The following is a 14,319-nucleotide window of genomic DNA, read 5'->3' on the forward strand; positions in this document are numbered from 1 at the left end:
GAGGCGTGGAGGAGATTGGATTGGATCGGAGATCGTGAATATGTGACTGTGAATGCGCGGATTCGTCCAACGTGACCTGCGTGGCAGTTAAGGAAGGAGCGGCTTGTGCCTTGCTGGTTTTACGGGAAATGCAAAGGGAAGGAGCGATTAGCACGACTGGGACACGAAAGATCGCAGCTGAATGTGAGCGAAACAGAGACAGCGGAATCCGAGCCTAGGGAACGACAATCGACGATAGGAAGACAAGCGATCAGAATACAACAAATGTCGAGCACCCCGTGTGCCGCGTGGAGAGCTCGCGCGCGTCTCAACACGCGATGAGGAGGCACCTGTGTACGGAGTAATTACAGTGCTTGCCAAGACTTGTTCAGCGCCCTAATTCGCCCTAATTCGTCCCCCAAATGGTGCTACAAGCAGTACATGGTGGGGCGTTTCGAGCTCTGCCTCCCCACTATAAGGAGCTGCAATCGCTGTAAGGGAGCTCACTTTTAGCGCATGCCGAACCAGCGTCATTGGATATATAGTGGCATCCACATAAAGTACTACTGTATTACCCGTTCCCAACCTCACCTAAGCAAATAAATGCTGACGCAGCATCAGCAGAGGTTACAACAGCAGGCGTCTTCCTTCACCGCAAACGAGAAGGACCATGTCATTTTTTTCTCTTTCTTTTTCTCTTCCCTGACAGCCACCAGCCCAAGCCCACGTCCCATTCCACGGCATCCCACCCTCGCGTTATATCTACTACTCCCACATCCATCACCACTTCTTCCATCGACAGCCTTGTCGTCATCGCCGCCATGAAGCCGGTCATCGCCATCCCCGCGACGCTGGCGCTCGTCTACCGCGCCTACAGCAAGAAGAGCCTCACCCCCTCCGGCATCTTCGCCGCCACGCTGACCGCCATTGCCCATGCTGTCCATCCGTGGAACCTGCCTTTTGTCCTGCTGGCCGTCTTCTTCCTCGCCGGCTCGCGCGTGACCCATGTCAAGGAGAATGTCAAGGCCACGCTGACCCTGCCGGCGAGAGGAGGGCCCAACGTCGGGGGCGGCGAGGGGCCGCGGACGCATGTCCAGGGTGCGTTTTGAGAAATAGATAGATGCATGCTTCTGATGTGCTTCCATGTCTTCAATTGCACATTCGTTAACCTTTTGTCAGTTTTCGCCAACTCGCTCGTCGCATCGGTGCTTACCCTGCTGCACGCCTACCAGCTGCACCAGCGTAAGCAGGTCCTGCTGGACCTCCACGCGGGCGGCGATGCCGCGGCCGCCGCGGCCGCCCACACCGACCTCGCGACCCTCGGCAGCCTCTGCTATGCCTGGCGGGGCGACCTGCTCGTCATCGGCATCGTGGCCAACTACGCCGCCGTCGCCGCCGACACCTTCTCGAGCGAGCTCGGCATTCTGTCGCGCGCCACCCCGCGCCTCATCACGTCCCCCACGCTGCGCAAGGTCCCCCGCGGCACCAATGGCGGCGTCACCCTCGGCGGCCTGGCCGCGGGCCTGCTCGGCTCCGTCGTCATTGTCACGGCCGCCATGCTCTTCTTGCCGCTCTGCACGAGCGACACCACGCGCGACCCGCTGCTGTTTGGCACGGCGGCCGCGTCGGCGTCGGCGGCCTGGTCGGGCGCCGACCGCCGCGCGCTCATGGGCTTCCTGGTGCTGTGGGGCCTGCTGGGCAGCGTCGTGGACTCGGTGCTGGGCGGCCTGCTGCAGCGGTCCGTGCGGGACACGCGGACCGGCAAGATTTTGGAGGGTGAGGGCGGCATCCGCGTGCTGGTCTCCGAGGACGCCGGCCCGCAACATGGACACAGCAAGACGGATGCGGACAAGCCGCGGCAGCCGAGCCGTGTGGTCGAGAACGGCTGGGACCTGCTGGACAACAACGACGTGAACTTTTTGATGGCCGTCATCATGAGCGTCAGCGCCATGGCAGTGGCCGGCTGGTACTGGGGCGTGCCGCTGAGCAGCATCATCCAGCCGTAAGCGCTCCACGCTGGCGAAGGACAGGACGATGCGCAACTTTTTTAATTTAGACTATTGGGAGGTACTTTCACCGGTGGCGCGTTGAGATTTTAAAATAATAAAATACAAAAACATATAACCGTTTATTTCGCATACGCAAACAGAATTATCAATCTTTGATGTATTTTTTTGTTGTACTATTTGGAAGTGCATTCGTGGCCATGGTATAGAAAAATACCCTCTATGTAAACGAAAGAAAGCACCATGCCGAAACCCACAAAATTTTACCCCGTCTCTCGTTATATACTGACAAGAAAAGAAGAAGAAAACAGAAAAAGCAGCAACAAGAAGTGAATGCATCCAGGCCGGGGAGGGAAGCGACTATTACATGGTCGTGGAAGGGACGGCGACATAACGAAATAAAACTCCAGTAGAAACGACACGTCAAAGGTAAAGCAAGCGGAGAGAGGGGAGGCGAGCGGAGAAGCGGAGGGTATTCAAGTACAAAAAGAGACACGCAGCACACCGGCGCACGTCGACTACTTCTGGAAGAACCAGCTCGATCTCTTATTCTCGCTGGCCTGCAGGTTCGCCACGGTCGGGTTGCCCGGTGCGCTGTCGCCTCCGCCGCCACGCAGCGGCTTGGCAATGCGGCTGCCGGAGAAGCTGAAGCCGCCGACGGCATTGGTCGGCGAGCCCAGGCCGCGTGTGCTGCCGGCCTTGGCGGCCTCGAGGCGCTCCTTGACGGCGGCCAGTTGGACCTCGAATCTGCGAGGGAGGGGGTTAGCATGTGGAGGGGGTACAAGGTGTGTACATTGGGACAGACGACGTACTTGTGGTTGGCCTGGGCCATGTTCTCTTGGCTGTCCTGCAGCAGGCTCTCGAGGCTCTGGATGCGCTCGTTGCGGGCAATCAGCTTGCGCTCCGCAATAGCCACCTCCTTCTTGAGCGCCGAGTTTTGCTCGACGAGCTGGCGCTGCACGTGCGTCAGCTGCTCGAGGTTGCGCTCGAGGAAGGCCATCTTCTTCTGCTGCGCGCGGCTGTTGCTCGACCGCAGCACGTTGTTGTACTGCTCGCGCGTCTCGTCGAGCGAGATCTCGAGCTCCACCACGCGCTCGCACCGGTTCTGCAGGTCGCGCATCAGGCTCTTTTTCATCGTGTCGAACTCGGCCATCTGCTGCGCCACCGTCTTGCCGTTGGCCATGGTTGCGGCCGTCGAATTCGTGCTGCTGCCGCCGTTGGCGCCGCCGGCACCGTTCGCCGCGCTGCCGCTGCCGCCCGCCTTCAGCTGCCGCTGCAGGTCCTCGATGACGACGCGCATGCGCTCGTTCTCGCTCGCCTTGCGGTTGACGTCGACCCGCAGGTCCTCGAGCAGGTTCTGCTGCACCTCTTGGCGGTCGGACAGCGACGCCTCGAGCCGCGCGCGCAGCTCGTCGGCGTCCTCGGGGCCCAGGTGGCGCGTCAGCAGGTCGTCGTACTCCTGCTGCAGCGCCACCAGGCGGGCCTCTAGCTCGGCGCGCCGCCGCGACTCGGCCTCGCTCGACTGGGCGCTGTACGCCGACAGCTCGGCCTGGCGCACGACGCCCTGCGTCTCGACCAGCTTCGCGCGCAGCGCCTGGAGGTCGTCGGGCGGCACCGGGTCGCCCGTGCTGCTGAGCGCGTGCAGGGCGTCGACGCTGGCAATGGCGTCGGCAACGGTCTTTTCCTGGTCGCTGAACACGTCGGCGCCCAGGTCGAAGCCCGCCATCATCTTGGCCATCTTCTCGGCCTTCTTCTTCTCCTTCTCGTCCAGCACGGCCGTCGTCTCCTTGGCGCTCATCTTGACGTCGAGCAGCTGCTGCTTCAGCTCGTCGAGCTCCGTGGTCAGCTCCGCGTTGGCCTCCTTGAGCCCGTCCATGGTGATCTGCGCCTCCTTGCCCTCGAACATCAGGCGCTCCAGCTGCATCTTGAACTCGTTGACGTCGCTCGTCAGGCGCTCGTTGTCCTTGCCCAGCTTGCTGTCGTGCTCCTTGACCAGCTGCAGCTCTTCCTTGGCCTCGGCGAGCTGCTTCTCGCTCAGCGCCGCCTGGTTCTCCTTGTCGGCAATCTGGTCCTGCAGCTCGTTCTCGCGCCGCAGAAACTCTTCGCGCTCGTCCTTGTCCATGGGCAGCGAGGGCGTGCCGGCGCGCTCCGAGATCGCCGGCGTCTCTGACCGACTCTCGGGCACAAGGCGCGACGGTGTGGACGGCCGCGCCGGGGTGGCGGCGGCGCTGCGGGCGGCGGCAGCAGCCGGGGCGGACGAGGACGAGGACGAGGAGGCGGCAGGGCCGCCACTGCCGTCGCGCGAAAGGAACGCCACCCACTTGTCCTTGGGCACGGTCTCGCCGGCCCGCCACAGCTGGATCTCGCCCTCGAGGCTGCCCATGTACGACTCAAAGGTGGTGATCTGGGTCTTGGCCTTGCCGAGCAGCAGCTTGAGCTCGGCCGGGCTGAGCTCGGCGTTGACTTTGGCCTTGTTCTTGATGGACTTGGCGCGCATGCCGAAGCGCAGGGTGCTCAGGGTCTCGGCGTCGTTGTAGGAGCTGGGCGAGCAGTTGATGATGAGCGTCGTGCGGCTGTTGCCGCCGAGGGATTCTTGCAGGATGCGGGTGAGTTTGGAGTCGCGGTAGGGGATGTGGGACGACTTGCCGTCGGTGAGCGAGTTGATGACCATGCCGAGGGCGCTCAGGCTCTTGTTGATCTTCTTGGCCTCCTCGAGCGTCTGGCCGCTGGCACCCGTCTTGCCGACCTTCTCGGAGCCGGCCAGATCGACGAGGAACAGCTGGCCGCTCTTGGCCGAGCCGGTCTCGACGTTCTTCTGGGTGACGGTGACAACAAAGATGGAGTGCGAGCGCGACGACTCCTGGTTCATGTTGGTGGCGGCGACGGCGCGGGCGTTGCCGCCCCGGCGCATGACCTCGTAGACCTCCTGGACGCTGGAGACGTAGATTTCGAGCAGGCCCTTGACGTAGACGCCGCGGTTCTTCTCCTCGTGGACGGGCAGGTTGTCGTTCTGCGGGGCCATGAGGTCGCGGATGCGTTCCATGTAGATCTCCATGTAGCTGACGCGCACGGTGTACTCGATGGTGGCGGGACTGGCGAGGATGCTGGCAAAGATCTGCTCGACGATGCGGGGAATGACGCCGCGGCCCTCGCTGTCGTCGATGCTGGTGCCCATCATGGTGTAGGACTTGCCGGCGCCGGTCTGGCCGTAGGCGAAGACGGTGCCGTTGTAGCCGTTGAGGATGTCGTCGACGGTGGACTTGATGGAGTAGTCGAAGATGTCGGACTGCGCGCTGTTCATGTCGAAGACGCGGTCAAACGTGAAGGAGCCCTGGGCTTCCCGCGAGTCGACGGTGAGGGTGTCGTCGCCATCGAACCGCACGATCGGCTGACCGCCCGCCGCGAGCTCGGACTTGTTTTGCGGCCGGAAGCGGGCGACGACCTTGATGCTGTTGGACGACATGGTGACGGAGGAAGAGGCGGTCGTCTTGTCACCGTCGGGTTGTGGAGGAGAGTGTCGTGATGGTAGATGCCGCACCGGTCATCCACAGGGGGGAGCGTCGCGGGGCCCAGGCCGCTCGTTGTCGTAGACGAGATGCCGATCCGGACACGAAAGGAGAGAATATCCCAGAGGGCAGGGATCGAGAGGCGTTCCCGTTGACGTCGTAGGTACCTCTCGATCGATTCGAAATTCACGTGAACAACAGTGTCCAAAGAAAAGAAAGTGTCGCACGCGAGGGGTGTGCTGGGGCACGAGGATCGCGGTGGAAAACGGGGTTGGTGCCGTTTCTGAAACGAGAGTGGTGAGGACGGCCAACCAGGCAAAATAGAAACAAGGGGGGAGGGAGAATGGGTTGGGAAAATGGCAAAACAAGGCACAAGGTCGTCGGAAAGGCGAAAAGCGGTGTCGAGGCCCAAGTCGCTTTGCGGCGTCTGCGAATCGACAAAGAGAAACAAGCAGCAAGGCGTGACGCAAGCTAGAAAGGCTATGTGGCTCTATTGACGCAACAACAAATAAAAAGCGACTGGCATGGGGTGGCGGAGAGGGAGGGGGGGGATTGGCGGCGTGGAGGTCGGTCGGAAAGGGGAGACGAGACGTCGCGATTGTGGGATGAAGATAATAACAACATTAGTGGAGGGGGGGGGTTCCTGAAGGTGTCGCGTCTGGGCGGGCGCTCAGGCGGTGTGCAACACATCTTACTGGCGAGAGACGCTGGAGACGGGCCTGGCCTCACTGGCTGCTTATTTATTTACTTTTTAGCGCATGTTGTGCCAGGGTCCAACCAGCGTGTTCCCCCTGGCAAAACCGCGCTAGCGCACTAGTGCCAGCGTGCTGGTAAAGAAGGGATTCCCAGTGGCTTCAGAGGGCTACAGACAGAGGGACAGCGGCCTACATGGGCAAAGTGGTGCAAGCTTTCCGGGAGGGCGCTGCCATATATTTCCCGGCATAATGGCGTATATGTCGCAGACAGCAAACAACTGGCCGACCTACGTCCAATATAAAGTGAATACAAATCTCATTAATCTGGCTGCTTCGTATTTCATCGCCCGCGCACACCCGTAGCCCGAGAGATGGTCCGTGAAACAGGGGAGACAACGCGGCCATGGTCCGCGTTTTTGTGTGTGTCCGTCGTCCGAAGCCCAAGAGCAGAATGCGAAGCCTGACTTGGTCCGCCCGGAATGGCATCGGCGAGTCTGTCGGCAGTCGAGAGCATCGCTATCGTCAAAGATCAAAGAATCGACGGGATGGTTGTGCAGGCGAAGTTGACGTCGGAGACCAGGCGGCACAGATGCAACTGCAGAAAACAAATGTACATGTAGAAAACAAAAGCAGAAGCCAAACCACAAAAAAAAAACAGAGAAAGAAAACAAAACCAAGACGAAAAAGCATAAAGAACAATGTAGGGCGTAGCCGCCCCGTCCTGTAATGCGCCATGTGGTATCGATGCATGCGTTGCTGCAGCCGCTCCGTTCGCCCTCCTCCGCACCGTCTTCTCTTCGGACGGTCGGCTCAGTCCTTCAGTCCTTCAGTCCTCCCAGCTCTTCTCCACCGTCTCTCGGACTCGCTTGTGGTACTCCTTGCGGCTGTCCTTGTACAGGTTCGACGCTTCGACATTGGCCGGCGAGCTGGTGTTGGGATCGTTCAAGAGACTGGCGACGTTAGTAAAATATCCCCGCCTTGGCAGGTGGTGCCATTGTTTTCGTGCTGCCCACCTCTGGATGCTTGTCAGGACGGCGGCCACGTCGTAGGTCGGGCTCCACCGGTTCTGCAGGATGTCGAGACACAGCTCGCCCGTCCCGTACACGTTGGGGTGGAACATGGTGCTCAGAAACTTGACCGACGGCGGCTTGTTGGGGTATTGCTCGTCAAACGTCATGACGAGCCGGAACGTGCCGTCCTCGAACGGCGTGTCGGCTGGGCCGATGATGACGGCGTTCCACGTCATGACATTGTCGGGGATGGGCGAGGCGGAGACGCCGGCGGGCGGATCTGTCTGCATGCGCTGCGATGGTTGTTAGCCCGGCTCTGGAGTGCCCTGTATGCCGGCGTATCGGCGAGGCAGAACGACAGCCGAGGCGAGTGAGAACGTACCTTGAAATCGCGCATTAAGCGGCGGCGAGCAGCGGTCGACATGGTGACGGTCGGCACGGGACGGTGTACGGAGTTGATGGCCGTCTGGTCGTAGTCACGAGGTCGTCGTGATGCGTCGTAGTGGTCTGGGCAATCGAAGCACGCTCGGCGGCGTCGGCGAGGATCAGAAGATGAACAAGCAGACGGGAGGAAGCGTCGGATGTCGTCAGAGTTCCGATGTGATGCGATGGGATGCAATTTATAATGTCAGGTTGAGCAGAGGAGACAAGAGAGACCACAAACGAGGCACTTTGCCGACGACATGGGTTGGCAATGACTTGATCGTGGATGGGCACAAAGGCAAAGGCAAACGCGGCGAGGCGGCGAGAATGGGATTGGTTGGCGGTGGCGTCTTGCATAGAGCGGCGCTAGAGTCCGTCTTCGCATCCGCTGGATGATTTGCAATGCACTTTGCAGCACATCGTCGCCGCCAGAGCACGTGACTCTTATCCACTCTAGGCGTGACTGCCATCGCTATCGCGCTATCGCCCTCTCATGACAGTGGGGTCCGCTATGGCCGGCCCACGGTACACAGGTCGCCACCACTGCCACAGCCCACACCGTGCTGTGGAGTCCATTCTGTGTTGGAGCTCGGCAAAGCAAATGCGCTGGGGCTGCCCTGGATGCGCTGGAACGCCCCGCCTGAACGCTGCCCATCAGCGACTCGCAAAGATTCGTATTCCACGCGCAAAGGAAAATAAAGCTCTACCGCACTCTTACGGAATAGAAACATGATTCGATGTATGCTCGGCATATGTGAGGACTCGTTCGGTCTTTGAGCGCGAGAATAGAGCAATAGGACAGGGCACCAAGGCACATTTAGTTCGTGTCAACCGCAACTACTTCGTACACTGTAATGGGGGGCAATTCCCGGTACCAATCAGTGACGTGCACTAATACACCTGGCATTTCTCGGCTACTAGCGGCCAAGCATGTGCTTGGAGGTCGGCAGCTACACCCACATTCCTCTTCTCTTCGGATAGACGCCCACTACCATACGTCGAGAGGCCGCGGTCTCTTCAAATAAAAGACAAAGGTCTCGCTGTTCATTTTTCTCACGACTTTGGCTTTTCCCCGACTCGCGTTTTCTTTCCTCGTCCCTCCTCTTTCTGTCGCAACCGTGCCATCCTGCTCCACCCCCACGACACCCCACACAAATACACCACAATGACGTTACAGAGCATCCGCCCGTCGGTTGTCCGCCACCTTCGGACTGCGGCGGCTGCCCGGCCGTTCTCCGCCCAGTCGGTCCTGCGCCGCGCGACCCAGGATGCCTACATTCTGAGTGCGTCGCGGACACCGACGGCCAAGTTCAACGGCGCGTTCGTCAGCGTGCCGGCGCCGCGGCTGGGCGCCGTCGCCATCAAGTCGGCCGTCGAAAAGTCCGGCATCCCCGTCGACAAGATTGAGAACGTGTACTTTGGCAACGTCCTGCAGGGCAACGTCGGGCAGTCGCCCGCCCGCCAGGCGGCCATCTTTGCCGGGCTGCCGACGTCGACCGAGGCGACGACGGTGAACAAGGTGTGTGCGTCCGGCCTCAAGGCGGTGGCCCTCGCGGCGCAGGACATTGAGCTGGGCCACAGCGAGGTGCAGGTGGCCGGCGGCATGGAGAGCATGTCGCAGGCGCCGTACTACATCCCGCGCGCGAGCGGCCTGCCGGCCTTTGGCAACGTCACGCTCGAGGACAGCCTGATCAAGGACGGCCTGACCGACGCCTACGACCACCACCACATGGGCATCTGCGCCGAGACGACGGCCAAGAAGCACGGCATCACGCGCGAGGACCAGGACGGCTACGCCATCCGCTCGTACGAGCGCGCCAAGGCCGCCTGGGACGCCGGGGCGTTTGCCGACGAGATTGCACCCGTCACCGTGACGGACAAGCGCAAGAAGACGGAGACGGTCGTCGACACCGACGAGGGCTTCCTGGACGTCGACGTGGCCAAGGTGCCCAAGCTCAAGCCCGCGTTTCTGCGCGACGGCTCCGGCACCGTCACGGCCGCCAATGCGTCGAGCCTCAACGACGGCGCCTCCGCGCTCGTGCTCGGCAGCGCCGCCGTCGCCCGCGCGTATGCCAACGGCGGCACGTCGCGCGTGCTGGCCAGGATCTGCAGCTACGCGGACGCGGCCGTCGAGCCCATCGACTTTCCCGTGGCGCCGGCCAAGGCCGTGCCCATTGCGCTGCAGCGCGCCGGCATCACCCAGAAGGACGTGGCCGTGTGGGAGTTCAACGAGGCGTTTGCGGCCGTCATCAAGGCCAACGAGAAGATCCTGGGCCTGGACGCGGGCGCCCGCGTCAATGCGCTGGGCGGCGCCATCGCGCTGGGCCACGCGCTGGGCAGCTCCGGCTCGCGCATCCTGGTGACGCTGCTGCACCAGCTCAAGCCAGGCGAGTACGGCGTGGCGGCCATCTGCAACGGCGGCGGCGCGGCCACGGCCATGGTAGTGCAGCGTGTCGAGTCTGTGTAGAAGAGATGAATACCCGCTCCGAGAAGACGACGGACACGAACGAAACGAGCAATTGCCTAGGGCAAAACGAGCAAAGAACAAACACCAAAATGGCGGCCCATCCAAACATAAATTAGACACTGGCTGGGCAGGGGCAGTCAATCAGGCGAATGTACAATAATATATAAAAATATAAATATAAAACAGAGAAAACATCGACACACGGTAACCGGTGGTCTTCTGCTGCATCGTATACGCCATCAAAAGCGTATATCCACGAAACATGTCCGATGTAGTCGAACTGGACGAGGCGCTTACGTACGGCCCATACCTCGTGGCGAGCTGGCCTACGCGTGCGAATTGCAGACGTTTGCTATACTTTTCGGACATCGCCGTGGTCGCCCTGCCTTTTTGTTTTCATTTCGTTTCTTTCTCTGCATAGGCCCTGACAAAGTCGTCGTTCTTGTTTGAACCCTGTTTTGCCGTTTTACCAGTCCAGGTTCGTCGGCCTCTGAAACGCGGAACGAGGACCTTCCATCAGCGTCCCACCAACAGCAGTCGCTAATGCTGCTCGCTGACCTGTGCACTCACCTCTCATCACACATGTCGAAACCGCTGGAAAGATGCGTTATGAAGTGCCATGGGCCTGGCCGAGAGGCTCCAATGGCTGACGACGGGGTATTTGAACAGGGGTGCAAAAGGCTTGGCACGAGGCAAGACCTGGTTGGCCCCAGGCCTGTCACTGTGCCGTGCGAGGCAGAGGTACATATTCGTATCTGACAGAGTTCTGTCGTACAAAAGACCTGCGAAGGAGCGCTAGTTGGCCGGAAAGCAAGGGAGCTCAGGGGAGACACTGCGGTCCCTGACGAAGCGCCTCTCTTACACGCCAACGGCGACTAGGCCGGCCCTTGACGGGCTCAGGCAAGGGATGTGATCGTCAGGTCTGGCCTGGCGGGAGGAACGCGCAGGGGCAGCAGACCCAGAACACAACGGACAGTAAAGCTGTTTCTGCGAGCTCTGCCAGCCCCTACCGTGTTCACGTTCACGTATACGTAGTAAAAAGGGCCGCGCCTGTCTGCTTCATCTAGGCGTCGTGGCCCCTCCAGCAACACAACGTCTCGGTGGTGCTACCGCACATGCCGGTCGGATGCCAGCACCGCGACAGGTACCCGAGATGCACAGCAGCAGAAGCAAGGGACGGGCAGTTTTGTCTGCATACGTGCTCCGTAGACGGCGCTGGTGAGACATCAGCTCAGAGATGCGTTGCCCCGAATGTGTCGCCCTTGGGGAGCCAGATGAGAAGCTGTAGATTGATAAGATGACTTTCACTACGAGCAACGGCCCGAGCAGAAGCACTCGGCGCATTTCCCAGTTCCTTTCTCGAGCCATCCTGCCGCTGCCGCCCCCCTTCCGCCTACGAATACAATACGGGCGGACCAACACACAGCGACGCAGTGCTGTTCCTGGCGACAAGAGACGAAAAGTGGGGGCCACGAGGGGAACCCTGCCTGTTCTGCTTCCAGATTCGCCAGCGCCAAACGGCTCTAACGCCCAGGGCGGCCCAGGCCCCTAAAGCCTCGCAGCCACTGGAGACGGTCTCTCCTTCCCGCCAGTCAACTCACTCAACGGCCCCTCCTTCCTAGAATGTGACAACCCTCTCTGTCTCTGTCCCGCTTGCCGCCAGACAGAAACAACGCCCACCCGCCCGACCCGTGAGCTGCGTTGCTCTTTCCTCCTTTCACGACATTTTCCCTCGAGCTTCCTTTTGGGTATCTGCATCCTCGTGCCCTCTCCCCTTGTTTGCTCTTTCCTCCTGTTTGTCTCCGTCCTCGCCACCCGTCCGTCTCCTTTCCTGGCAGCCGCTCCGTCCTCTCGGCCCCCCCTCGACCCCTTGTCGACCGCTCCTGCCTCGCTCACCGCCCACCAACAACCGCCTGCCCGGCGTCGATCGTTGTTCAAACAGCAGCAGCAATCACGGGCTCATCTTGATTTCCTCCTATCTCCCCCTCCTATCTCGCCCTCCTCTCTCCGCCCACATTCGCCCAGCATGGCCGACTTTGCGCCCCGGTCGATGAAGCGGAAGAACGTCAAGGGCCTCGCCCTGACGCCGGCCGCGCCCAAGCCGCCGCCGACCGCCGAGACCGCCAACAACGGTGGCGACCCCAACGACGAGTCTGCCCATCTTGAGATCGGCATCGAATACAACCTGGATCTGCGGCCCGAAGACATTGAGTTCATCAAGGAGCTGGGCTCCGGCAACGGCGGCACCGTCAGCAAAGTCCGGCACATCCCGACCAACACAACGATTGCCCGCAAGGTGCGTTGCCTCTGATTTGGCTTTCGATGCTGTGTTCCTTGTGTTCCCTGTTTACGCATCTCTTGTGCCGCGCCCGCGCCGTTCGCAGACTAACTTTTGCACAGGTCATCCATGTCGAGGCGAAGCGGGAAATGCGCAAGCGGATCGTGCGCGAGCTGCAGATCATGCGCGGCTGCCACTCCGAGTACATTGTGACCTTTTACGGCTCGTTCCTCAACGACAACAACGACGTGATTATGTGCATGGAGTACATGGACGTCGGCTCCCTCGACCGCGTGTCGCGCGTCTTCGGCCCCGTCCGCGTCGACGTCCTCGGCAAGATCGCCGAAGCCACCCTCGGCGGCCTGACGTACCTCTATGTGAAGCACCACATTATGCACCGCGACATCAAGCCCTCCAACATCCTGCTCAACTCCCGCGGCAACATCAAATTGTGCGACTTTGGCGTCTCCGGCGAGCTCATCAACTCCATCGCCGACACCTTTGTGGGCACCTCCACGTACATGGCGCCCGAGCGCATCCAGGGCGAACGGTACACGGTCAAGTCGGACGTGTGGAGCTTCGGCCTGTCCATCATGGAGTTGGCCATTGGCAAGTTCCCCTTTGCCGCCAGCGAGCAGCTGTCGGATGCGGAGAGCGCCCCGGCCGGTATTCTCGACCTCCTCCAGCAAATCGTCCACGAGCCCGCACCACGCCTGCCCAAGAGCGACGCCTTCCCAAGCATTCTCGAAGACATGATTCAAAAGTGTCTCTTCAAAAACCCCGACGAGCGGCCCACGCCGCAGGAGCTGTTTGTGAGTCCACGGATGGGAGCAACAGCGGCTGTATTCGCAGCACAGCCGCGTGCCCATGCTATCTTCCTTTTGTTCTTTCCTTTTTTTTTTCCTTTTGTTACTCTTTTGATTCTTTCCCCTTCTTCTATACGCTGTCTGCTATTTTGCTGTGCGCCTTGCTAACACATGCAGGACCGGGATCCGTTCGTGCAAGCCGCCAAGAGAACGCCTGTCGACCTGCGCGAGTGGGCTGTCGGCATGATGGAGCGCGACAACCGCAAGTCCCACCTCGCCCCCCAGCTGTCGCCTGCCACGCAGGAGCTCCTCCGCGGCACCGATTCCCCGACGACGTACCACGGTGATGACCGTGACCGTACGCTACAGACACCAACTTCAGGTGAGATCCCCATTGTGGGCGATATTTTGTCACCACATGACCAACATGGCATCAGCCTTCCGAATCGGTCCCCAACGCGGGCTGCCGTTGGATCTGGCAACGGCCTCGGCAGTGCCGGGATCGGCGGCGGCGCTGGGGGTAGCAGCAGTGCCGGACTCGGCAGCCTTGGCCGCGCAAGTGGACAGGCTGTACATCCGGGACTGGGAGCACGAGTAGCCACCGCCGAATCGATCCCCCGCGTGCCTGTGCCGATCGCAACGGGCCTCGGCAACGGCCTCTCCGGCGGCCCCACCAGCGCCGGTACGAGCCCAGCGACGTTCTCCCTCCCTGTCCGTCTGGCACCACAGCCGAGTGGGCCACCACCGCCCCCGCCTCCGAAGAAAGAGACGCCCGATGAGCTGCGGCGCCGACAGCTGCAGCAGCAGCCACCCCACCAGCAGCAGCACTCGAATTCGCATTCGCATCACTCGCACCAGCACCAGCACCAGCACGCGCAGCAGTACCATTACCAACAACAACAGCACCAGAGCCAGCAGCCGCCATACCAGCCGCAAACTGTTTATACTTCGACAAGCGACACGTACCCCCTCGGATACCCAACGAAATGAGACCATGGAAGAGATGACAACAAAAAAAGACGAAGATGACGAGCATGCCTGCGATGTTTGGGATTTCTTTTTTCTTTTCCTTTCTTTCTTTCTTTTTTTTTTTTTTTTTTTTTTCGTTTCGGGTGTTGTGTTTCTTATGGAAAGGCAGACGATGTGAAG

At 60.6% G+C, this 14,319-nt stretch overlaps 8 protein-coding genes across 8 annotated transcripts; 6 read left to right on the top strand and 2 right to left on the bottom strand.

The window, feature by feature from the left end:
• Window positions 1–582: 582 nt before the first annotated feature.
• SPSK_00797 (uncharacterized protein) lies at window positions 583–1,985 on the top strand (the record flags this gene model as incomplete). The annotated part of the gene is made up of 3 exons (XM_016727745.1): window positions 583–651; window positions 696–1,077; window positions 1,159–1,985. 3 exons carry the CDS (start codon window positions 583–585, stop codon window positions 1,983–1,985), a joined length of 1,278 nt encoding a protein of 425 aa, XP_016584520.1.
• A 518-nt stretch (window positions 1,986–2,503) lies between these two features.
• Window positions 2,504–5,448, bottom strand: SPSK_00689 (kinesin heavy chain; the record flags this gene model as incomplete). Its single annotated transcript, XM_016727639.1, has 2 exons — window positions 2,504–2,732; window positions 2,798–5,448. The coding sequence occupies 2 exons, from the start codon at window positions 5,446–5,448 to the stop codon at window positions 2,504–2,506; spliced, it is 2,880 nt and encodes a 959-aa protein (XP_016584521.1).
• Window positions 5,449–7,012: 1,564 nt separating this feature from the next.
• Window positions 7,013–7,620, bottom strand: SPSK_00906 (ubiquitin-conjugating enzyme E2 A; the record flags this gene model as incomplete). The annotated part of the gene is made up of 2 exons (XM_016727849.1): window positions 7,013–7,489; window positions 7,579–7,620. 2 exons carry the CDS (start codon window positions 7,618–7,620, stop codon window positions 7,013–7,015), a joined length of 519 nt encoding a protein of 172 aa, XP_016584522.1.
• A 68-nt stretch (window positions 7,621–7,688) lies between these two features.
• SPSK_00941 (uncharacterized protein) lies at window positions 7,689–8,015 on the top strand (the record flags this gene model as incomplete). Its single annotated transcript, XM_016727882.1, has 1 exon — window positions 7,689–8,015. The coding sequence occupies one exon, from the start codon at window positions 7,689–7,691 to the stop codon at window positions 8,013–8,015; it is 327 nt and encodes a 108-aa protein (XP_016584523.1).
• Window positions 8,016–8,784: 769 nt separating this feature from the next.
• Window positions 8,785–10,086, top strand: SPSK_00811 (acetyl-CoA C-acetyltransferase; the record flags this gene model as incomplete). Its single annotated transcript, XM_016727758.1, has 1 exon — window positions 8,785–10,086. The coding sequence occupies one exon, from the start codon at window positions 8,785–8,787 to the stop codon at window positions 10,084–10,086; it is 1,302 nt and encodes a 433-aa protein (XP_016584524.1).
• A 262-nt stretch (window positions 10,087–10,348) lies between these two features.
• SPSK_00903 (uncharacterized protein) lies at window positions 10,349–10,965 on the top strand (the record flags this gene model as incomplete). Its single annotated transcript, XM_016727846.1, has 3 exons — window positions 10,349–10,418; window positions 10,565–10,827; window positions 10,849–10,965. The coding sequence occupies 3 exons, from the start codon at window positions 10,349–10,351 to the stop codon at window positions 10,963–10,965; spliced, it is 450 nt and encodes a 149-aa protein (XP_016584525.1).
• Window positions 10,966–11,383: 418 nt separating this feature from the next.
• On the top strand, window positions 11,384–11,638 carry SPSK_00954 (uncharacterized protein; the record flags this gene model as incomplete). The annotated part of the gene is made up of 1 exon (XM_016727895.1): window positions 11,384–11,638. One exon carries the CDS (start codon window positions 11,384–11,386, stop codon window positions 11,636–11,638), a length of 255 nt encoding a protein of 84 aa, XP_016584526.1.
• A 474-nt stretch (window positions 11,639–12,112) lies between these two features.
• On the top strand, window positions 12,113–14,160 carry SPSK_00731 (mitogen-activated protein kinase kinase; the record flags this gene model as incomplete). The annotated part of the gene is made up of 3 exons (XM_016727679.1): window positions 12,113–12,382; window positions 12,487–13,176; window positions 13,348–14,160. 3 exons carry the CDS (start codon window positions 12,113–12,115, stop codon window positions 14,158–14,160), a joined length of 1,773 nt encoding a protein of 590 aa, XP_016584527.1.
• Between the last annotated feature and the right edge of the window lie 159 nt (window positions 14,161–14,319).

The sequence above is a fragment of the Sporothrix schenckii genome (genome assembly GCF_000961545.1).
Source record: "Sporothrix schenckii 1099-18 chromosome Unknown Cont48, whole genome shotgun sequence".
In the NCBI taxonomy this organism is placed as follows: domain Eukaryota; kingdom Fungi; phylum Ascomycota; class Sordariomycetes; order Ophiostomatales; family Ophiostomataceae; genus Sporothrix; species Sporothrix schenckii.